General features: G+C 41.2%; 1 protein-coding gene across 7 annotated transcripts in view; it reads right to left on the reverse strand.

The window, feature by feature from the left end:
• Positions 1 to 1,987: 1,987 nt before the first annotated feature.
• The window catches only part of LOC100227613 (zinc finger MYM-type protein 4), a 33,784-nt gene continuing 11,322 nt past the window's right edge, over positions 1,988 to 24,449 (reverse strand). For 3 of the 7 annotated variants that reach the window (XM_030290212.4, XM_012570681.5, XM_072917907.1), the window contains 24 exons: positions 21,189 to 21,267; positions 20,221 to 20,473; positions 19,473 to 19,647; positions 19,151 to 19,363; positions 17,029 to 17,179; positions 16,251 to 16,366; positions 15,860 to 16,132; positions 15,219 to 15,369; positions 14,785 to 14,957; positions 14,540 to 14,690; positions 13,328 to 13,468; positions 13,000 to 13,037; positions 11,669 to 11,813; positions 11,371 to 11,492; positions 10,856 to 11,027; positions 10,217 to 10,270; positions 9,921 to 10,100; positions 9,292 to 9,386; positions 8,996 to 9,167; positions 7,177 to 7,328; positions 6,644 to 6,755; positions 5,326 to 5,574; positions 4,319 to 4,448; positions 1,988 to 3,791 (listed from right to left, as the gene is read on the reverse strand). In XM_030290212.4, coding sequence (XP_030146072.1) covers positions 3,584 to 3,791; positions 4,319 to 4,448; positions 5,326 to 5,574; positions 6,644 to 6,755; positions 7,177 to 7,328; positions 8,996 to 9,167; positions 9,292 to 9,386; positions 9,921 to 10,100; positions 10,217 to 10,270; positions 10,856 to 11,027; positions 11,371 to 11,492; positions 11,669 to 11,813; positions 13,000 to 13,037; positions 13,328 to 13,468; positions 14,540 to 14,690; positions 14,785 to 14,957; positions 15,219 to 15,369; positions 15,860 to 16,132; positions 16,251 to 16,366; positions 17,029 to 17,179; positions 19,151 to 19,363; positions 19,473 to 19,647; positions 20,221 to 20,473; positions 21,189 to 21,267 — 3,705 coding nt within the window. In that variant the 3' untranslated portion in view covers positions 1,988 to 3,583. Of the gene's footprint in view, positions 3,792 to 4,318; positions 4,449 to 5,325; positions 5,575 to 6,643; positions 6,756 to 7,176; positions 7,329 to 8,995; positions 9,168 to 9,291; positions 9,387 to 9,920; positions 10,101 to 10,216; positions 10,271 to 10,855; positions 11,028 to 11,370; positions 11,493 to 11,668; positions 11,814 to 12,999; positions 13,038 to 13,327; positions 13,469 to 14,539; positions 14,691 to 14,784; positions 14,958 to 15,218; positions 15,370 to 15,859; positions 16,133 to 16,250; positions 16,367 to 17,028; positions 17,180 to 19,150; positions 19,364 to 19,472; positions 19,648 to 20,220; positions 20,474 to 21,188; positions 21,268 to 23,962; positions 24,134 to 24,449 lie in introns of all 7 variants that reach the window. The other 4 variants (XM_030290211.4, XM_030290208.4, XM_030290209.4 and 1 more) reach the window with 3 other exon arrangements.

The following is a 24,449-nucleotide window of genomic DNA, read 5'->3' on the forward strand; positions in this document are numbered from 1 at the left end:
ATGAGACAAGACCTGCAGCTCTCAGAGGCACAACACCTATTTCAGTGCTCCCAAAACTCTTTCTAGCCTTTCTCCTCAGCAATGGTCAGTGATTTTTACATACTTTTGGTGCTCATACACAGGTAAAGAAAAAAAAAATACCCAACAGTTAATGCTTGGGAGCTGAAGGGCTCAAAACTCATTTCTTACATATCGTGTTAGAAGTACTACAGGGGGAAGTACTGCCAGGGAGCAGCTTTTTAATGAGGGCAGCAAATCTTTGTTTTGTCTCTGGAATATTTAAAAAGGACAATAGGTCAAGGAAGAATGGGGAGGAACCTGTTGTGCTGAGGGGAGCAAAGTTCCAGCCGTGCCAGAGTTATGAGCACAGCAAGCATTGGGTGCACGAGTATTTGTTCTGGGTTCTTTGGTTGCTAAGGCAACAGTGAAATTGCTGCTCAGGGGACTGGGGAGTTACTGAGATTGTCACCAAAAACCCAGTGACTTTATTGCACGTTCCTCTGAGTCACCTCTGTGAGCCCTGCCACTGAAGCAGCAGCACAGCTGGGGACACCTGACTTTGCCGCTGTTTTAATTCTCCGAGGAGTTGGAAAATATTCCAGAGAAATCCTGGGATTTTTTTTTTTAGCAATAGTTGGCAGAGTAATTCCCAAGGTAATTTAACTTCCTTTTGCACCTAGTTCTGTGGCTTCCAGGATGGAGCAGCAGGTCTGCACCGAGCACCTCCTGCACTGGAACCCTGCTAGCAGGAAGTTTTCCTTTTTTCTTTCTCACACCCATCTTTATTGCTTCTCTGCCCACACTGAAACTACAGTTTAAGAAAAGACTGGATGTGGCACTCAGTGCCATGGTCTGGTTGACAAACTGGTGTTAGGTCTCAGAGTGGACTTGATGATCTCAAAGGTCTTTTCCAGCCCAGTTAAATCTAGGATTCAACAGGACACAGCATGATTTTTTTTTTTGTTTAAAAGAATATTTCAATAAATTGTGTGCTCAGCAGTCAGAAATGTTGATTACAAACAAGTTTGTGTTCAGGACTTTGAACCTGTGTGTATAATTTGTATATACTTCAATCCTTCAAGGTAATCCTTCTTGTGTTATCAGTGTGGACTTGAGTTGAGCTGACAAAAATCCCTCAAGAGCCAAAAACATTCCAGGCACACCCTGGGAAAAGCAGACCATTGCCAAAGGGCCTCCAAGCAGGAATGAATTAGAAACTAAAACTACTTTCTGTGTTAATTATTACCATGGAACTGCAATGAAATGTTTGTGATGTCACAGCCACCGCACCAAAGGAGTTTACACAATGTTTAACAAATCTGCTCTCAGCCAGTGAAAGTTAAAGTGATTTCACTTGCCTTGCTGAGACAATCTGAAAAGCAAGTATCTTTCACTCTAAGTGCCTGCAAAAAATTGACCTCAATGAAAGTGTTCCCAGACAAGAAACACTGAGGATGTTCAGAGGAAGAAAAGTGTTTCTCATAAGGTACAAATAGCCTATGCTATTCTGTGGGAATATTTCTATTTACTGCTATTAAGGAACACTCAAATTTGGGATTATTTTTCACACCATCCCCATCCTGCCCTCCCCACAGCCTGTCCTCACTGCTGCCTTGCTCACTCCAGGGGGGTCAGGGAAGGAGGAAAAACCCCCAGCAGCTGCCCAGGAGACACAGGAATTCCTGGAGCCTCCCCTGTGCTACGGCCACCGAGGCTCTGGGCACACACCTCAGACATTATTAATCCCCTACAAACTGACCTTTCCAGCATGATCTTGTCTTCCCTGAACCTTCCCAATCCAATCCACTCTGCCTGCAATTTCACTATTCCCTGTAACAATAGGGAGGGGCAGGTTGGTGTTCATGGAGCAAGAATTGAGCCTGCAGGAGCATCCCTGGGCTGAGGAGTGGCCAAAGCAGCTCCCCTGGGAATGCCAGGCCATGGAGAAAGCACAACATTTGCTCAGAAATGACAGACACAGATGGGCTTTGCTCAGACAGAATCAGGGGCAGGTTTTACTTTTCACATAATTTTCTGTATTAAAAAATACATCAGTGAAATCTGTTACAGGCAGGGACAGGACTACCAAGTACACAACGTCAATAGACTACTTTCTGATTTTATTTTTGTTAAATTACTTTTGTAACTGCTAAAAAAATAATAATAAAAAAAAAACAACCAACCAAAACAAAACAAAAACCCTGAAATATTATTCAAGGCTGTTGATTTTCATCTCTTGAAATTTTAGTGACAAACTCAAATATCAGACCCTTGTTACAGAAGATGGATAACTGACCAGAGCTAGATAAAAACAATACAATTCTCCTCTTCAAAAATAGCTTGGGTTTCCAATGAATTTGTGACCACTGGTCATCAGAAACACACACCTAGAGCTTGAGAAAACAGAGATACAGACTGTATCTGATAATGTCCTGTCCTCTAAACACCACATGGGAACTTTTCTCTTCCAAAAGACTCAGTAACAGCCAAGCCTTAAAAAAAAAAATCTCTTTCAATTTCCAACACTATGACTAAATCTCTTTGGGTGGGGCGGGATAAAAACACACATGGTCATTTTCTACCACAGTTCTGTTGTCAGAAGTAATACTGCATCCTTTGTACAACACTGCCCATGTTGCAAAGGTGGAAAGAGAAAGAGTGTGTGTGTATTCCTGCTTGAAATGATAAAGCCCTCTCTAGATTTGCTTTACAAAATAACCAAAACCATAGGAGTAGGGAAAGAGGAGAAAGGAAAGCTGCCTTAAGGGAAATAAACTTTCCGTGCACCACAGTATTTGCTGGGTTATATGGACAGATTGCAGAGCTACTGGGCTGAGAAAGGAATTCTGCACAGAGCCCAGGACATCCCCTCCTGGACATTCCCCAAAGGTCACTCGGAAGTTTGACCTACAGCACCTCTTCCAACACAGCCAGAGCTGGAGCGAGCCCGCAGTGGGAGCTGGAGTCCGGCCTCGTGTGACCAGTGAACAGCAGCCAGAGTTGTCCATTGGGATGGCCAGTGGCTCCTGCCTTCCTAACATTTGATCCCAGTTTCCAAAAAAAACAAAAAAAAAAGATAAAAGTGTACGTGTAGGTGTATTTATAACGGAAGGTGTCTGTTTGTCTAAACCTCACCCCTTTCTCTTGTATCCTCTGGAAGAGCTCAAGGATCTCCACGTGTTCCTTGGCAGCAAGGGCTGCCAACCAGCAGGCTGGGAAGTCACCTGAGCCACAATCTAGCTCTGCATGCCCACCAGTGTGAGGGTAGTTTTTACACAACCATTTTCCTGAAAAATATCTCACAACTTTTAAAAATCCTAAACAGATAAAGGATTAATGCACCAATCCAATGGGTGAGTTCCACTTGGATTTGTTCTGAGCATTGATCGGTGCTGCAGGACATTGGGATTTGCAGCTTACACAGCTTGCTTCCTTCCAGTTCCAGTTTGTACATCCACTGTGGTACAACATCTGCCTGTAGGTGACGTTATCTTGGCTTATTTGATACACATTTTCCAAAGGCTGGACGTATTCACATTTTGGTGCTTCTGATGTGTATTCAAAGGAAAATACCCCACTGCAGTTAGTCTGATAACTCAATATCAGAGTCCTCTGATTTGACTTTGGCAAGTTCTTCGTGTACCTCCCTCACCATAAGAATCCTTGTTAACATGATGTCCAAGGTTCCTGGGTCTATTGGCAACGTGGAATACCATATGGGGCTGTTGGGAACACAGGAGCGCTCGGGCTGCAGGTAGAACACATCACTCCTCTGCTTCACGCTTTCAGAACTGCCAACACAAAGGAAACAAGCTTTAGGAACATTGGGCTGCATTTACAATCTTACCAAAAGTTTAAGAGACAGTCAGCAAAGAAATCCAAGTTACATTGGCATGGGCAACACTGTGTCCCCCTTCCTAGCAGGGAACAGTTAAGTTGTTTCTAGGTCACACGGCATTAGTTGCTTATAAAGAAACAGAAAATCAAAGCAACTTCTTCATAGCAGAGGCTCTTTAGTGTCATTCAATTAATGATAGAATGTAGTAATGTCTCACATTTATATCAAAGAATTTATTTATTTAAAGACTATATCTCTCTCTGTAACTCTGTTCTGGACTCAACACCAGTAACAAAAAGAAAAAAGCTGTTTGGGGGTCTCACAGCAGTGCTGCTGTTGGAATTCCTGTTCTGCTCCCACTGAGAGACTGGAAACTGGGGAGAGCAACCACAGCACAGGCACAGAAGGTCTGAGTGGGCTCCTTGCTCAAAAGCCTGTTCTAATCTACACACAGACCAAAACTCAACTTCTGTCACTTACCATTTTGATAAGTAAAATTCATAAAGTCGGACTGGACACCGGAGGGGATTATCTGTGTTTTCAGCCATTTCCACTGCTGTTGGAACCTCCTCATCTTCACTGCGTTTCCTTTTGCCTACTGATAATTTATCTGCATACACAAAAATGGTATCACAGAAGTTCAGTGAAAACCAGCACCTTCAGAAACAAGGCCTGGTGTCTCAGCCCAGCACCCAGTGGTGACTGCATCACCCAGACCCACTCCTTGAACTGGTTCTGCCACGTGTCACCATCCAAACATGGTCACCTGGTGTTATCTGCTGGGTGGGCAAAGGACTGCACATCCTACAGACCAGCTCCAAAGCCCATTCCTCATGTAGAAAACCCACAAGAACTAGCAGATACATATGGAGGATATAATTTTACTTATTAAAGACAAATTCATGTAATGCACTGGAACTACGAACTGAAGAAGACAAAAAGATCAAAGACTTCCCTTTCCCAAGTGCCAAAATTAACTGAGAACAAAAATCTGTGTGTCTTTGCCTCTAAGTGCAAGCCCCATACTGTTGTTCTCCACTGGGGCTGCCTGGTCTGTTCCCCACACACACCCAGGACAAATATGGGAATTAAAAAGCCACCATAAAGGTCTGGACCTGCAAAACCCAAGATTATGAAGTGCTGAGAAAAGGACTTCAGGAAAGGCTTTTAACTCTTGCAGTATTAATAGAGCTTTATGCAAGATGTTATGAACTACTATTAAACAAACTTGCAACCAAATGTGACACCTTTGTAAGTTTTTCCTGGGTGCCTTGGCTCATTCAGTATTTCTCTTTAGTACAGTGAAAAATACTGCAAATGTATTCAGGATAACAGCATATGCTTAGCTCTGCTTACTGCAGAACATATTTCTCTCCAGTCCTTTTTAAAAGAAAAGCAGAAAATACAAAATCACAGAATTCTCTGATTCTGTAATTCAGGCCACACAAATGTGACTGCCCAAACACTAAAGATCAGAGAGCACTCACCTGATTCTACCTCTTGTTTTTGAAAGGGTGGGAAAAAACGTAAATATGTCATCTTAGTATTATACTTCAGAGTTCGGGTGCGCCTCATAACATGGGCAAAGGACAGTTTCAGGTGCTCACTGACATTCTTTAGTTGGAAGTATTTGGTGTTGAAGAACAAAAGGGTGTTCAACAAAACGATGGGGGAATATGCACCCAGCTGCTTACATTCCCACAAGTGTTCCTCTTCAATTCTTGAGAACATATAACCTACGAAGGATGGGCAAAGAAAAACGAAAATAGTTATTTATGCATATGAATCCTCTTTCGGCTAACCTCTATTTATGAACCACATATCAAATCAAATTCACACCTATCATCAAGTGTAATCCAATAAAACCAGAATAGTGCATGGGCAAACATAAGAGGGAGCTTGGAGAACCAAGCTGTGCAACAGCATGATCTTCCAATACCTAAAGAGAAGGATAAAAAGGAACTGCAGACACCAGCAGGTTCTCACTAAGTTTTAATTTCACTGTATTAAACCACAGTCAGCCAACTGCAACAATGTGTAATTCCTACTACATGAAGCAGGAGTTTAAAATGTCCCATTTTATTATAAATAGCCCATTCTGATTATCCTAAGTCAGGAAAGGGAGATGTGGGGGCTTAGAAGAAATTTGTTGTAAAAAAATATTCACTGTGTGCAGCAAACTATAGGTAATTGGATTATTTCTGTATTAAATAAAAAGTTCATTTTTCTAAATGAAAAGGCAGTTGTGGAGTTGCCAACATCATTCAAATTTCACTGATACTCTAAAGATGTTTTGTGCTCCCAGGGTTGGTGTCCAGCTCTATAAACCACATAATCGGGCTTGAAAAACAATTAAAAGTATCTGCAGAATTTGGGAAATCTTAATTTGGAGTTGAGACAAGATTCCAATGACTTGCTAATGTGATCCCCAAACTCATCAGGAGTATTTCCAGCACTAATAGGGAAATACCAGTGCAACTGTACACAGATTTTGCAGTACCTCCTCTCAAATACAGCATTAAATTTTGGTTACTTGTATTAAAAAAAGAGCTAAAACTTGAGGGAAGAAGAAAACTAGTGTGTTGAGTGCCAGAATGGGAATCCTTTCTTTCCAAGGATTGATCAGAGGCAAAGATACATTTAAGTGTAATCATAACTGGTAGAAACAGACAAAAAAATCCATGTTGTAGAGAGGGGAGACTAATGTGAGAGCCTCAGATCCCATTCTCTTCCTGGCCCTGAGAAAACATTAATTTTTGATACAGCTTTGTCATGCAGCTACATAAAACAAGAGACGTGTCCTACCATTTGGAAGAATTGTAGGTTCCCAGATTTTCAAAAGTTTTGTAAGTTCAATCATAAACCTGGAATAGGGCTCGGTGAAAATGTTATCTATTCTACCATTCTCAAACAGGTACTGCAAGAGAAAAAAACCAGGAAGACAAAGAGTTTATGATTATATAACATTGTAGAGAAGATACAGCACAACAAATTCTTTTCCTTTCTTATGTCCCAGTGTCTTATAGGGCCAAACACTTTGGTGAAATGTCTAGTAAAACATCAAATTTCCTGCAGGGACTGGGACCACTCCAGTATGAAAGGAGAGATCTAGGCCCCAACATCATATTTCTATAAGGATAGAAGAACTTGGTCACTGTGACTTTAAAAAAGCCCAGAAAAATGGGTCATATATAGGACTAAGGCAAACAGTGAAACAAAAAAGAGACATTCTTGCCTCCTCTATAAATCCCAAGCTCCTCTGTGGGACTGTGGATGTCCCATAAGTAACCAGAGCAAGTTCTGCATGTTCTCAGCAGTGCTCCAAGTGCCAGAGTTACCTGCTGAATTCCAAGGCACAAGTATAAGATGCTGTCAGGGTCGTATTTTTCTCCGTTTGGTCTCCGCACCTCTTGAATAAACTGGCACAAGCCAAAACTCAGCTCAGCAAATGTGCATGAGAGAATGTCCTCCTTGAGCTTCACAGGATGAACTGGGTCAAGGAAATGATTAGAAAAATAAATTCAGCACATTAACTCTTCCCAAATTCTTTATTATTTCATGTAAGCAGAACTCCTAATTTTTCTGTCTCGTACATTAATTACCTTGTATAACTAAATGGTCAATCCCTTCCTATCTGTTGGCTGAGAACTGAATGATTTGGCCAATAAAACCCAGATCAGCTGCATGTGCAATCAGTATAAGTGTTACAATGAGTACTGAGGCTGCAGGAATTTAGAGCCCATGCATGTAAATGTTTGTGAGTCTACTAAACCCAAAATTTGGGACAGCAATGGCTGCAATGAGCTTAAGGCATCCTGGGGCTGATAAATGGGTTTCCCCCTTCCAGCTGGACTCAGGGGAGTGAGAGACTCACCAGAGTCAGACCCTGAGCATTTCTGGCCATGAGTTGAGTGCAGCATATCCCGCTTCTTAAAGGAAGAAGGAAGGAAGAGTTCAATGGGACATGCAGGAGGTTTGGAAAGGGAAGCAGCACAAGCAGGAATTAATGGATCAAATGATCTGCAATGAAATTACCAGCCTTGGCCGCTCCACACCTCAGAAATGCCTGCTTGGGAATAAGCAGGGACTCTTTCTGGGCACAGTTTCCTGGAAATGACTGTAATATTTACTTTCTTGGCCTCAAGGAAAAAAAAACTTAGTAACTCATGTGAATATTCCTCTTCTGGGAAATAAACCCCAGCTGTTCTCATGGAGTGACAACAAAAATTCCAAGTAAGAGATGAAAAAGCAGATCTCATCCTAACTAGAATTTTTCCCTTTGTGGGTCTTTCTTATCTAAGTCCTGCCATGCTTAGTTCTTTAAATTGCAAAAGTATTTATTATGGTTTGCTCTCTTCCCCACCATTCCCAAAGGGCTCAATTCTATTCCGAATTTAAATTCTCTGCTTGACTCTGAAAATTTGCCCACAAAACCCAGTGCAATGATGTAAGATCTGAGACCAGGAAAAAGGGGAGTTAGACACTGCCAAATCCCAGTTCTGCTGAGCATTTGTAAGAAACATAAAATAATTCATAATTGGAAAAATAAACAAAATTGTATTTAATGGTCATTATCTATCACCCCGTGAGATATAAGGTGCAATAAAGTTAGATTCAGACAGGTTGCAGCACAGAATGGGCAGACTTTTGAAATGTTTCTTTCCAGCTGTGAAGCTTAGAAATAAGGTGTTAAGATTTTGATATTGGATCACACAATTTTTTTACAGCACACATTTCTGCTGACCAACAAATACTTTGGGAACGTGCCAGCTACAGATAAAATGGATGGGGCCAAGTTGGTGTTGTCAACTTAGAATTATGGCCTGATAGATCTGTAATTTCATGGTTCTATAATAGCTCAGAAAAGCTCTGCAGCTGCATAAAGCATCTGTGCTACAAACGAAGAACTCCTGCGTGCAAAGGAAGGCAAAGGGGAGATTTCTAATGCTTCAGAGACTTTTTTTAAAGGAAACAGATGAATTTAGAATGTAATAGCTATGAATTTTAAATTCATAGAAAGATGAAAATAAAATCTGTTCTCTACTAACGGGCATTGCAAAACTCAGTGGTATCTAATCCTAATTTTTACTTGAACAATGAATCAAGCCAAGTGCTCTTTAACTAAGTATTTCTGTTTCCACTGAGAGACAAATTTACCTGAGAACTTCAGGTCCCCTTGTTCCTCCTGTGCATTTTTCCATTGGACCCAGTTTTTCCAGGCATTTACCCCATACATGTACTTCAGGGTCATCCCAGAAACAGAGCAGCCAGGGTAGGAGCCCTGCATCAGACTCCGGGGCTCCACAGCAGCTACAGACTTCTTCCGTCCCTACAGGCAAGCAAAGACATCCAAACAAAGCAGCATTTCAACAGCTCCTCATCCATGGATGGTTAGATTAGGGTGTGATTATTTCAAAATGTAAGGGATTTGTGTTTCAGAAGTACTTCCTTACCCTTCTTTTTGGCTGTGGGAAGCCATCCCTGTGTCTCCGTCTTGCCCGTGAACGTGAATGTAAACCCGGTCCTTTACTGAGAGGGTCAAATGAGTCTGAAGTCAAATCAACACCATGAAGAGTTTAATCACATGATTTAGCAGCCCAGGCAGAAGTGTCACTGTCACTGAGATACTATGGAACACCTTACAGCTGACAGTCACACCTGTATATTCAAGTAATCCTGACATTTGACTCATTTAGCAATCTGTGCACTTGCTGTATAAAGACAGTAAATTCTCAGTAGAATGAAAAAAAACCAAACAAAAACAGTGGGTGTATTTATTCAGGCAAATACAATCTTAGCTGCCACTCCACATGGATTATACCCAGGGATACAGAAGTGATGAATTCAAAGGAGGTAAGCAAGAACTTCCTACTCCTGTCAGGGGTTCTGCAGAGTGCTGTCTTTAAAGGCAGCAGTAATATTCTAAAAATAGTAATATTTTGTAGATGTGATCAACTATTGCAGCTTTAAACATCCACTGTCACTACATGAAAACACATAAGCAGGCTGCTGGGACAATGTTCATGCAGAAAATTGTGTGTGGTTTTATAAAACAACGAGTTTTTCTCCACGTGACACCGACCTGATGGGAAATCTGCCTCCAGATCCTGTTCCACATCACCTTTGGAGAACTGCTTGAGTTCTGGATCAGGTTCTGGCAGGGCATTGGATCGTAAGGTGTAGTGATTCAACTCCTCCTCCCAGCTGTGTGGAGTGGACACTGCTTCTGATTCCAGATCTCCACTGTATGTGCTGCCCTGGTCTGCAACGAGAGGGACCACAGGGACCATGTGCTACAGGAAAGGCAGAACCAGGAGTTTGCAAGAAAAGATGCAGCAGGATCAACATCCACTTGTAAAAGAAAGAAATCTGACTGACCTTTCTCAAAAATCTTCGGGTCCAGGAAGAGCTCGTGCTCGGATGTTTGAGATCCTTTAGAAAAAGAAGGAAATCTGTATCTACACATGACTGACAGTTTGCACAACTAATACAAAATTCTTTGAACAGCAAAAACCTATGTATTAGTCTTAGCATGAACACACATGCTGTGCCTTCTCCTCCACTGGAGTTCTCCTAGCAGCTTTCTACTTTGGTTATGCTATTGCAGGGAAACAGAAATCACAATTAACATAGGTTTGCTTTTCCAAAGGCTTCCATCCCTCCCTGTTTGTTACTTGAGCCATCTGTAGACCAGTAGGATATTTTGTTTATCCCTTTCCAGCTTGTTTCACTTTCATTACATGGATTGGTCATTCTCCAACAAACTCTGACCTGCCTCACCCTTCAATAATCCTCCATAAAAAGCCTGATAGGAACATTTTCTTTTAAGGCAGCTGCTCTGTCTTCCTAAGTTTGACTCTTCATTCTAACACATGATGTACTGATCTGGAGATTTCTATCTCTGGGACCTGTCCCTGTCACCACAAGTCAAATCAGCATCTCGAATCAGGGAAATTTCTGTGGTGAGAGGACCTTCACCTCACTGCATTTCATATCCTTTTTAAAACCACCACCTACCACCATGAGAGTGTGTTTTTTCTCTCTCTGCATCTTCTGCAATCATTTCTGCCATCTGAAGGAGATCAGCTTCAAATGGATTAATGGACATCTTTTCCTTGTTTTCCTGAATATTTTCAATGATCTTATCAGCATTATCCGGGGTAGTTGGGATGAGCATGGGAACTGGTACCTATGGAACATGTGGAAAATATCAGAACATACTTAGGGGTGAAGGGAAACAGCAAATACACTAGGGAGGTCCCTCCCATTTAACTTTATGTATATTTTAGGACTACTAAAATGAAGTTAAAAATAACTCCAGATTGGACAGTCTGTACTCTCCCTACAATTTGGCAGCTTTGTGTGATAATGTTTAATCAAATATGATATAATAAGGAAGGAAATGGCATCAAGGACTCCAAATACCACTTGTATGAGCAGACACAGCAGCCAGTGACACAGTGCTGGGTGTGCTGGATGCAAAACAAGCCTGTAAACCACTGGTTTCTGTAGTGAACTGCAGCATAACTTACAGGTACTGGCATTCCCAGGGGAACTGGTGTGTACTGGGTGTAGAGGTGGAGGGGCACTGGCACAAACACTGGCACAGGAACAGGTACCACAATGATCTGGGGTGGAGCAGGTGCTTCTTCTTCTGTTATACCAAAAACAGAACAGACCAAAAATTGTTGGAAAATACCATACAACAATCTGAAAACTAATTAAGGTTTACTAATACATTCAAAAATACTCTCTGTTACATAAATCATGTATTACTCTCTCAACTGCAGTACAGACAATTCCAACAGGGGTAGGAGATCAGACACCCACCTGTCTGGCATTCTTTGTTCTGTGTGTGAGGTCTGCACGAGGTGGCCTTAGTCTGGGTGATTGGCTTACACAATAAAGCTTTGTTTTTCAGAAGCCTGGGTGGTTTTGATGATGGGAGCTTTAGGGCATCTGTCTGGGTACTTGCCTGTTTGGAAAACACAAATGAGGGTTGAGTCAGTACTGGTTTGAAAGATAACATAAGACTAGAGTTTGTTCTATACTAGGGGAAGCTGAACAATTTAAAACTGTGTTTGCTGATAAAAACGATCGTTTAAAATATACTGCAAAATAAGCTTGCTTATTTGGTTCTTTCTGGTCTCCATCTCAATTTACTTTGATCCAACAATAATGTTGTTTAAAGCTAATTTTGCTAATAAAGCTTATTTTGTTAACAGTGCAGTGAACAAATCTGCAAGAATATTTGGTTTCTGTCATCAAATAACTGCTATAAACTTTTGACCTTGGAATTTTACTGATGGCAGAGATATAAAGAGGAATTATATTAAGATACTTTTGATGACTAAAAGTCTGGCTGATACAGACACCAATAATGTGAAACCACTGAAAACAAATAAATGTAAAAAATGAACAGCAATTCTGGCAGCAGCAGTATCATTTCCTGATACACACAGACTGACTATTCATGCTTGTACTAATGTCCTGCTAACTGCAATTTTCAGTCATGCATTCAATTAACAGGATCTATTTCAAGAGGGAAAACTCATATTCTAATCCATAAGTGACACTCCTGCTAAAAGCAAAGCTGTCAGATTTCCAGAACCTACAGCTACATAAAAGCATCTCTGTATTTCAGGAGAGTTGTGGGATGTTACACCACACACCTCAAAGAGCTCAGGAATAGGAACTCTCCGAATTATCCCCAGGTAAGTGGCGACAGTGGTTCCCCACAGCTCTGTTACCACACTGACAGGGAGTGGGGAAGGAAAATGAAGCTGCAGGAGCTTGGTCATGTCAGTCCCAGCAGCACAGGCTGGTCCCCTCCTCCCAGGCTGCTCCTTTTGCTATCCTATTCCACTTCTGGGCACAAAAGGCAGCCTCAAGTGCAGAAGCCACACATGAATTACTTGGTAACCAAAGACACCTCAAGAGTTACAATCTGACAAGTTTTGCCTTAACACATCAAATCTTTCAGTGGACACAAGACTTTTGTATCTAAGTTTTATCCATTTTTTAAAAGCATGTGCAAGCTGGATGAATTTTAAATCTTCATCAAAAATTAGTTACAAAATGATAGTGCCAAATTCTTGGATACTTTACTTCTAATTGATATAATCCGGGCAAAACTGAAAAAAGTCTCTTGTAAAACTTACATCTCCTATTGTTTTTGCTGTCACAGTAGGAACTGCACCTGTGAAGGAAAAAAACAATACAATAACATGTCTACTTATCATCAAGAACTATAATCCATATTCTGCCAAGGTCTAGAAAAAGAATTCCAATTAAAACTCATTCCCTGATGTATGTACATAAACTTAAGTCATTATTTATACCTAGATAAAGGAAGGACAAAAGCAATTATCTGCAGTGATGTGAAGCATAACGAAGTTGCGGCCGTTGTTCTCAGTAAAATCCCTGAGCAAACAGAAATGTTCAGGAATAGAGATGTAAAAGTACAGGCATCGTATTCAGCTGCCTTACCCTGTAAAACATTGTTGGAGTTAACAGTAGGCTGGGCAGCTGGGGTGCTTGCAAGGGACACCACGTTTGCTATGACAGGGGTTGAGTCCTTTCTTAAAGAAGGAGGGCCTGAGGAGGAGGCTGGTGCCATGGAAAGGTTTGCTGGACACAGTGGACAGAAGAAAATGAGAATAAGCAGTAAGATAATTGAGAAAAAAAGCATTTCAGAAACAACACCCACCCTTCAGATCTGTCTCCAGATGAAAGAGGCTGCTGTGTGAGAAGGGGAGGTAGGTGTCAAGTTGGAGCATTTCAGTTTAAACAGGAGCTAGTTCCACAAGCGAATCAAGCAAGAAGGGAAAAGAGCTCCCACCAATGTAAGCAGCAGATTGCACCAAATTGAAACAATGTGCACCAAGCTGAACATGGCCTGGTGCACACTAAAAACTTCCAGTTCATATTTTATTGGTTTTTGGTAACCTACTTTTGCAGTCACTCAGTGGGAAATGATGCCCCTCTTTAGGATCAGTGCTATCCTTGCCTTTTGTTTCCCTTTCTCTTCCTGTCTTTGAGGGTCTTTCAGCTCTTTGTGCCTCACTCCCTACAGAAACTCATAGTTCCTATTCCTGTGGGCTTCATTCCTACCCTCATTCCCATTCCACCTGCACAAGGAAACAACTACAGCACTTGTACACCTTGAGATTGATACTTCCCAAGAATCAACGCTTAATGACACAGAAATGGGAAGTCTTCATATGCCTACAGACTGCACAGAAGTGGCTGGTTTTAAGAGCATATATAGGAGTTTGTATTTAAAACCATTTAGTCTACTAATTTCACCACTTGATTGTTTAGAAGAATATTAACATTCTACCCTATTTTCTAGGTGTTATGAAGGCAGGCTAGATATTTAACATGTCTGCACTAGATATCAGTACATTTTACCCAAATGAAACAGGCCTTTGTTTCATGAAAGAGACTGAAAGCAAGTGCTTTTGCTTAATCTTCTTTAAAATTTGTTTGGTACATGAAGCAACTGCATTTCATACCTATAGAAGTCTGAAATGGTCTCAAGTAAGAGTGATCTAAACCAGAGCCCACTCAACAGCAACAGACAGGCTCCCCAGGAGAAGACAGATCTTAAAGAGTTCACAGAAGTGAATTTGCAGAAGTGAAACATCCATCTCACTACCCCACACATCAAAAGGTAACACTATCCCCAGCCTGCTTTACCTGTGTTGTTTGGGAGTGGAGGGTCAGGAGCACCTTGCTGTTTACAGAACAACAGAATACAAAGCAGATTGCAAAAATGCTTCATCTCCCCTTGCCATTTTATGGACTCGTTGAGTTTACCTTGTCTCTTACAACCATCACACTTTGCCATCTAGGAAAACAGTGAGGAAGAAATTGAACATATTTGGAAACACTAACAAGGGGTATAGGTGTAAAAACATGGAGGATGTGAGAATATAGCTTACCTGGTAAAACAAAACAGTGAATTTAGACATGCACTCCTCTGAGCAAAATTCCTCCGTTTTCCCCCCAAAGTGATTCCGGACCAGTTTGGGGGCAGTTTGTAAACAGTAACTGCACATTTTACAGTGGTTTCCCCAGCGCTTAGACAAATCATGTTTATAGAGCAGTTTACAAACTAAAAGAAAACAGCAAAAATATTCTTTAATACCAATATGATAATCCCTCAGCACTCCTCATTCCTGTACTAAGTGATGTCTGTAATAATTCATTGAAACATACTATTAAAATGTAAAGCGTGTACAGAGTTCTGTGTTCCTAAATCTAAAAAACAGATTCCTAACTTAAAAATAATAGATTTCTTTTAGTATTACTGATAATTTTAAGGCAAAACACTTGTGACTTGATTTCACTGAGGCAGGCTTTTGCTCTTTCTTACCTTCACTACAGAATGTTTTATCTATGCCTGAGACTCTCACTGTCTCCTTGATAATTTTCTCAAACCTGCAGTATTCACATAAAGCTGTCATATTGCTCTTCTTCTTATAGTCATCACAGCAGGTCTTCCCACAGAACTGGAACATTTTACCCTGCAACAACAGCCAGAGTATTTTAGTTTCAGTGTTTGAATGACTCACATCCCAAATAATACATTTAAATTGTTAATAGAAAGGCAGAAGGGTATTTATACCCTTAGAAATCAGCAACAGAGCTCTGGCAGATGAGTCTCCCCATTTAGTTTTATAATAAAGCAAAATTTCTTGCAGAAAGCCCTCACCAATGTGCTTTGTCCTTGGATTAAAAGGTACATCCCTGGGTCCAGGAGACAGGGATGTGTTTATTTAGACAGGCAATCGTTTGGTTTGGGGGTTTTTTGGAGTTCCTTTTTTTTCTGGTTTTAAGACCATAGAGATAGTATCAGTATTAATTTGATATTGGCTAAACCAAATCAATTTCAAAACCCTTCATAGCAGGTCTTTGCAAGCAACAAAGCAGTACTGACAGACCAGTGCACATAAACTACACATTTTTGGGTTTCTGTTGTGAAAAAAGTGCTTTGAAAGCCCCGATCTTTATTACCTTGTAATCAAGCAGTTCTGGTTTGGTGGCAAATGATCTGTTACAGTGCTGACACTTGATTTTCACAACAGAGCGGGTAAAGGTGACCTGCTGGCACTGGGCAGCCAACCTCTGGAGCCCTGCTGCAGCTGGGGTGCTCGTGGAGCTGGGGGACACAGTCGAGGTGGTGCCAGTGGCTGAGACCACTGTCCCCGAGGAGATGCTCACAATGACCTGGCCCTGAGACAGGGGCACCACTGAGGAGTTCAGTCCTGCAGGCTTGTTGAAGAGATTCTGCGGGAAAGCAAATAGACAGGCTTTACTTTACAGGGTTACATCTTGCACCTGGGTATTTCCACCATCAATTTAGCATTCTGTTAATTCAGCTAAGAAGAAATCCTAGATGTCACACCTGAAAAGCTACTACACAATTGTAGCTGCAAAAATTGCGTATGCTCCCATCTGACATAGCCAAGTGATACTGAGGGTTTGCTGAGGTTTTACAGCTGTTGCACTGAACTTGAACACCTGAGGGTGAAACAGAGAAGAAAAAGTGATTTATGCAACATCAAGTTGTATTGCAGCTAATTTTGCACCGTGCATACAAAAACAGAGTCTGAATGATGAGCCAAGGCACAGACAGAAGCCCAAGACGATGTTTCGACAGATTCAGAAGGAGACACTGCAGCTGCTGTGTCTGTTGCTTGCCAGAAATTTAATTAATCTCCCAGTATCCCTAGCATGTCAGTAAGCATTTTTCTATTTCCACATGAAAAATAGCTGAAAATGTTTGCCTAGCTCCATGCAACATTGGGCAGAGGTAATAAAGCTGATCACCCCAGGGAACAAGGGCCAGGAGAGTCCTAGCAGTGGTATAGCACATGTCCACACAGGAGGTTTTTCTAGCTGGGAAATCCACCAGATGCCCTTCCAAGAGCAAAAAAAAAAATATTTAATATTAGTTATCATGTGGAGCTCCCTAAAACCAAAACTGAAATAGCTGTACTGTCACTGCTACTTTTATCTACAACAAAATGCCCTTTCATTCCCATCTCAGCACTTCCCTTCAAAATAAAAGACACTTCCACCCTCCCAAAAAAAGAATATCAGCCTTAACTTTCAAGCCAAACAAAGTTGGGATAGGAGTTACAGGAAATGAAATTTCTACAGAAGTAAAAGGATAAGCTTACCTGAAGAAGTGACCATTTTTACTCTGTAGGCTGACAAACAGTTAACAGAACAAAAGAGTTCCATCTTCCCCAAGTTATTTGTGCCCTCCACCATCTCAGCTGAAGATCTCAGAGATTTACACAGTGTGCAGGGTGTAATTTTAGCTGACTTCTGTGGAAACAGGGAAATTGCTTATTCATTTGAAACTTGGCATTTTTTATTAACCTGGAAATCATCACTAATATATAAAATACTTATAAAATGTGGCAGTGTGCTCAAAACAGCATTTGTTTATTTGTTTTACAGTTATGAGGTATGTATGGTGCAGATTCATTAATTTGAGCTCTGATTTGAGCACCTTCCCAGGCCACTTTAACCAGCAGCAGGCTGCCTGGGTACTGCAAACTCTCCCACAGGTACTAGCACAGATCAGCAACTTGTATCAGACAACTTCCAACATCTTCCAGAGGGGATTGACATTTTGCTTATGGTTTTTAATGCATCAGCTGTGTAGGTAAACAATATTCCCACTGAAGAGATGAGCAAACAAGGAACAGGGAGAAGCAGGTCCCCTGATGATGTTTGATAGCAAAATGGGAAAGAGATCCATCTGCTAGAAATAACCAGTTTTCAGTGTGTGGTCTACAAACTTCTTTAGAAGAAAGACACAGGAAAAAGCCTGATTTTCATAGACACATTTTCTGTGTTTAAGGTTTTTTTAAGGTCTTTAAGTTCAGAAAAAACTTTGAGAATTAGTGCACCAGATTATTTTAGAATGACAGCCTTAAAAATGCACTTTGTTCTATCACTAGCTATTCCAGCTCTTCAGAGGACAGAACAGAATACAAGCTTTTAGGGATTTTAAAACACCCACAAATCTCCAGAAACTATCAGACTGTACCTGGCAATTGAGCTGAATGCTGTTTAAAAATCATATAAAAATAGATTTGACTTAATCTTATAAGCTTTGAACATACTGTATTTTCAAGAGAACTCTCACATATGAGGTTTTGATGTGTGATATAAAAGCAGCATGAAAATGTTTCCAGCTTATTTAATTTTATCTCCAGATTTGTTTCAGAGGACAACTAATTCTGAAGGTAATTTTCTGGATGAAATACATTTACCATAATTTTTTTTTTTTTTTTTAAATTCATTAGGCCTTTCTTGACCTAAGTGACCTGGATAATGGGACAGCAGAGTCAAGTCATGAAATGAAGTTCTTTTACCAGAGGGCAATTTTTCCTAAAGTAATTGCATTAGAATAAATCAATCAAAAATAATTGAGCTATTATAATAAATTAAGGTTCTCCTAAATTCTCAGGTCTTCAATAATCAAAAAATAAATATGGAAAGTTTAAAAGTTAAAATCATAATTATCAACTAATTATTACTTTTCCTTTCCACTTAATTCAAAGGCTACAATGTAATAAAGAATACTCTTTAGGGAGCATCTCAAGGCTGAAAACAGTCACAGGAGGCTGCTGCTTGGGGGTTCCCACTGTGTCTTCTCCCACACTGGAATTCTCTGGTAGCTGGTCCAGTGGTGAGAAATAAACAGAGCAGGACATTTGGGCAAAGATTAGGCAGCAAATTATCATCCCTGGAAGTGTTCAAAACCTACTTTGACCTGTGACACTTTGTGATATGGTTTAGTGGGCATTAGGTATTTGGTTAAAAGTTAGACTTGATGAACTTGGAGGGTTTTTCCAAACTTAATGATTCTGTTATTCTTGAAATGACAAAAGCAGTTACTTTAAACCAATACAGCAACTGAAATAATCAACCAGTAAACTGGGTGTTTCTTAAAACACCTAAAATTGAATAAGAAATTAGATGGATTATATTTTTAGTATTTTATCCAAATACAGAATCATGGAATCCCACAATGGTTTGGGTTGAAAGGGACCTTAAAGCCCACCTTGTTCCACTCCCTGCCATGGGCAGGGACACCTTCCACTACCCCAGGTTGTTCCAAGCCCTGTCCAACCCGGCCTTGGGCACTTCCAGGGATCCAGGGCTGCTCTGGGCAACCTGTGCCAGGGCCTGCCCACCCTCATAGAGAAGAATTTCTTCCCAATGCCCTTCTAACCCTGCCCTCTGGCAGTGGGAATCCACTCCCCCTTGTCCCATCACATGTACCTGCTTGTAACCTGTCATACATATGGAACTGCAGAACTTTTTGGACTGTCCCTCTATCTGCAGGATGTGACACTGGCCAGAGCCACTGTAGCAGTAGCCCCCACAATATTCACAGCAGTTCATGGTCAGGTTGTTGGCCGAGCGGAACTGGGAGAAACAGGCATCGCTGCAGAGCTTGTGCACCACGTTCTGGTAATTCACCTCGTGCCTGATCTGGAAGAAAAGGAATATACAGCAAGGACAGGAAGAATATGTGTGTGCATCTCTGAGACAGCAAGTTGTGCTGAACTAAAGAAATTCAAATGACGAAAATGGAAATTACCACTGCATTCTTCTGGCACATGCTGCACTTGCTGGAAATGCTGTTGGTGTGGATAGTGACAATGGGTTTCCTTTTCAGTTCATATGTGGACAGACAAGACTGGCTGCAGAAATCTTTACTGGAGTCTGTGTTGTCAAACTGGGCAGTGATTACGTCCTTTGGGTTTAGAATTTCTCTATGGAAAAAGAAAAACAAACACAGAGATAAAGGATCAATGTGGGTTTCATGTCAACTTGCTGTTCATTATTCGGAAACTAAACATTCTCCAGGAGAGGGTGGATCCATTTAATTAAAACCTTGAATACATTAACTCACTCATGTTTTACTTCATTTTAGGGATTCATAAATCTATTTTTCTTTAGAAGAAATAATGCATAAAATACTTTTTGAAAATGTACTCTAGTTAGTAATTTTGAGAGTGCAATGACATTTTGAAATGGCAGGAAGATGTGGGACCTTTTGAAATACAGTTTTTCATATTTGGCTCATTTAAATCAAAAAAAGAGAAGATGCATTCTGTACCACAGAGGCTTTTAAATCTATGTGTGTATAAAACCCAATTAAGGAAATGGAACTGCAAGCAGACAGACCAATTAACAAGGAACAGCATCAGCCATCAATTTTTGAAGGAAAGCATAAAGAGGAGCAGCGCTTCCGACACAGCGAGGGGCACAAGAACAGAACTGAAGCCTTTCATTAACTGCTTGAATATCAATTATTAGTAGAACAAATGAAAGCACTGTCCTACTTTGAGCAGCTTGAGCAGGTTTTCTTGGTAGAAGCTGGTGGGCGAGAAGCTGGAATGGTGTATCCAGTGAGGCACAGTGTGGAGCAGAAGAGCTGGGTTGAGCCTTTCCTCTGGTAGGCAGTTTGCCCCTTCTGCAGGAATTTTTTACAGCCAGAACAGGAAACCCGAACAGCTGTGCTTGGAACTGAGGGTAGCATTTTACTCATGCCAGAGGATGCCACAGCAGGCTGGAAACCTGATGACAGCTGTGGAACTAAAAAAAAAAACACACAGAGAAAACACAGAGTAAGTGTTACAGATCCATTACAAAGAACTCACTGGTGTGCAGGGGCAAGCACAAGACTCATGGCTTTATTTGGGTTGTCAGGGTCTAGAGGAGAATCAAATAGCAGATGAACTCTCCACAAATACATGCCCTGTGCTGGTTTTCTGCATAGCAGATTTTTATAACTACTCTGAAGATGGAGAATGCACTTTTAATATCCCTTTCATGGAATCATAGAATGGTTTAGGTGGGAAGGGACTTTAAAGATCACCCCATTCCACTCCCTGCCATGATCAGGGACACTTTCCACTATCCCAAGTTGCTCCAAGCCCAATGTCCAACCTGGCCTTGGACACTTCCAGGGATCCAGGGGCAGCCACAGTTGCTCTGGGCAAATTGTGCCAGGGTCTTTCTGCCCTTACAGGGGAACATTTCTTTTCTGAGACCTAATCTAAATCTGCCCTCCTTCAGTTTAAGACTATTTAACACATTCAGTTCTCCTATGCATTTCACATTCAATTTTCCTATGCCTCAAAACTACAATTATTTTATAATCTCAATTTCATTATTTCTAAACCAAACTAGTTCTTCATTCCTACTGGGATCAGACACAGCAAACAAAATGCAGAGTGACCTGCAAGACTGTTTGCAAAGGTGACACATTTTACACATTTAAATGAAATTAGTCTTGCCTATTCCTTACCAAGAGGATTGCCACTGACTGAAAATACAGCACTGATTTTCAGCTCCCCTTCCTGAGATTTTGGCTGCTGGCCGTACTCCTAAAACAAAGGGAAAAGGAGAACAAATACACACATGTAATAACAGGTAACATGATTCCATTCTTTTCACAATTCTGCATTGAACCTCAGGGAAGAGTGGGTTTCCTAAGCCTGCTCCGAAGGCTGGGTGACAAGTGAGCACCACACACAGCTCCTGCTCAGAGCTCCACAGCAAACCACACCTGAGGGGACACAAATGGACAGGTGGGGCTGCCTGGTGCATCCCCCTCTCCAGCTGCACTCCAAGACACCCCAGAATTCAGCCAAAGCTTAAGGAAATTTCTGCTTTCCATTCAAACTTTCCAGCTGGAAGTGCTTTTGCAGCCCTTGCCCCTGTTCTGGGAGAGAAGTTTTATCTTCATATAAAGGAGGATAGCAATGAAATAGAGCTGGGACCTCGTAGGGGAGCATTCTGTATTAACCAGGAGTTAAGACCTTGGAGCAGCCTCAGGTGAAGCTTTGCAACAGACCAAGGCTGGCACCACCAGGGCCAGACCATCACAGTCTCAGCTCCAGCATGAGGGGAATCACCTCACATTTGGTAGAGGATGAGAAAATCCCTGGACAGCTGCTGGTGGAATAGCTGACATGCTATAAATGACTGGCTTAGTCCCCAGCAGCTATTCACACTGACAGCACGCTTCCTGCCCCTGCTCTCCCTGGAAATCCGAGCCAGAAAGCAGCTTGGAACACTCCACATGTAAATCTTAATAGGCTGAATAGCATAATCTCTTGGAACTACAGAGATGATAAGATTTAGCCTACTTACAGTCATATGGGAGTAGTGAGGCATGATGTCATGTTATGACTGAGCTAAATTCACAGTTGCTGCCTGGCTGCCAGGGAAACCAATTCAGAATCACTAAGCAAAAGGAAGCTCTCTCTTTCCCAGTGGCAGTGAGATGCTCTCCCAGCTTCCGCCAGCTCCCAAAATCCCACAACAACCTCCACTGAGCACGTGCTCAAACTGAGCACTCCTCTCACTCCTGTGGGAAAATTGGAAGTTTCTATACTAGACAACCAAATTATTTCTCAACATGTTTCCCAGGAGACAGGCAGTGGTGTTCCTTAACCATGTGAACCCTCAGGCTGAAACAATCAAATCTCAGGTAGAGAAGCTTGAAGCTGGGTATGGGCATGCTATGATGAGATTCTTAAGCACCATTTATTATTATTATTATTATTATTATTTAAAAAATAATCATTTGCAAAAATACAGTTTTTTTAAGCACTTTAACTGCAATTGTATCATTAGTCAAGAGTCGGAAAAGAAATGGAGGCAAATCCTGACATCAACTGTGCATGATCAAGCAGTTTCACAGCAGCGTAACAGCGCTGAAAGCCAAAAACCTTCAGCTCCAACTATTGGTTACAGCAAGAAATGCTCTTATCTTTCAGGAAATATTAAAAAATAAATAAATAAAATCCCCCCCATAATAATTCCAATCTAAAGCAAAACAAAATGAACTCAGTTCTCCTACTTTTCCAGTATCAGGCAGAGTTGATAATCACAGGATTTTACTCCAGGAAGGAATTTTTTGAACCATACGATATTTGACATTTAAATTCTTCAAGTCTTCATTTTTACTTATTAATATGATCTTTGATAACCACAGACATCTCGCCTTGCATTCCACACAAATCCACACAGCAGATGCCATCTTGGGAGGACAAAAGAAGAGACAGATTTAACTAATCTACACGTGGTTTGACATTCTACAGGTTCAAGGAAAAATAAACCCAAACAATCCCACAGAGACTGAACAAATAAGAAGGACAGTAAAATCTGAAGTTGCAAATATTTTACTTATTAAATTGAGAGTATTAGGGGAAAAGAAGAAAAAGTGCTGGGAAGACAAGCCCGGAGAGCAGAGGAGCAGAAGGACAAAGACTGATGCTAAAAACTAACACCTGCACAAGAACACCAACCAACACTCCCGTGCTGGTGCAAAGGGATGCATCATTTTGGGAAGTCTTGTACACCTTTAACATATAAAATCTGATATGTAACATGGATATGAGCAGTGAGGAGTCAAGAATTGCAGCACAGCTGGTGTCACACAGCAAAGCAGTGGCACAGAGATTGGCTGGAGCTCAGCAGCCCTGGCCCCAGCACTGCTCAATCCCTAGGTCAGACCTTCTTCAGGTTACAGTTACTGAGTTTTACCTGCATCATCATAAAAAGTGTCAGTCTTGAATAAGAAAGTCACTTAAACATACACTTAGATTGACTTCACTGATGTGTAAGTACTTAAATATTTTGCTAAGTCCTTTAAGTGTTAATTTAAAACAAGAACAAACTACTGTGCTTGCAAAGGCAGCTTTTAAAAAGGAAGTAGCTGCTTTAATTCATATCTCTAATTATGACGCATAAGTTATTTAACAAAATGTGATTTACAGTTTATTTCCTAGTTAGATAAAGTGTCTATGTTGCCACAGATTTAGTTACAGAAGTTTTAGAGCACTTGGCTTTGTTTCTAACTGACAAGAAAAACATTTTCAGAGACAAGGTAACAAGACATCAAAAAGTTGAGGGGAAGTGGGTTTCATAGTAATGTAAGAGGGAAAAATCCTTCTACTAAACTATGTTCTTCAAGTTAAATTTCGGTCAACAAACCAAATAAATGGCTGAATTTTTGTTCAGCTTAAGCGGTCAGCTGACAGACCAAAATGAGAAATGCAATGGGAAACTTACCTCAGAATTACCAGGTTCATCTTTAATTTTGTCTAACAGTCCCTGCTGTGGGGCCATAGCTTTAGCATATTCGTCATCCAAAGGCTCCTTCTTAATTCTAATATTTGGTGCAAAGGAATTCCCCAGCTCTTGTCCAATAGATTCCTTACTAGAAAATAGGTAGCTAGACTCCTGAAACAATAATATGAAAAAGAATTCACCCTCCTGCATCTGCCATGAGGAGTTGGGCTGCTGCCAAGGGGAGTTTGTGTTGCAGACCAAGAGATTTGGGTCCTGCCAAGGTGGGAGAAATGCTGGGCAGCAGCTGCTGCCTCAACCTCCCTGCAGCCCCATCTCTCATCCCACCCCCAATGCTTTCCACTCCTCTGGCCAAAGCAGAAGACACCCAGCTCTGTAAGTTGGTTGTTTGGGAGTGTCTCGTGGATACAGCTGTTCCCTGGCTCATGTGGAAAAAAGGCAGCAGGTCAGGTGGATGCATCCAGCTGTA

This window comes from Taeniopygia guttata, chromosome 23, assembly GCF_048771995.1.
Source record: "Taeniopygia guttata chromosome 23, bTaeGut7.mat, whole genome shotgun sequence".
Taxonomy (NCBI): domain Eukaryota; kingdom Metazoa; phylum Chordata; class Aves; order Passeriformes; family Estrildidae; genus Taeniopygia; species Taeniopygia guttata.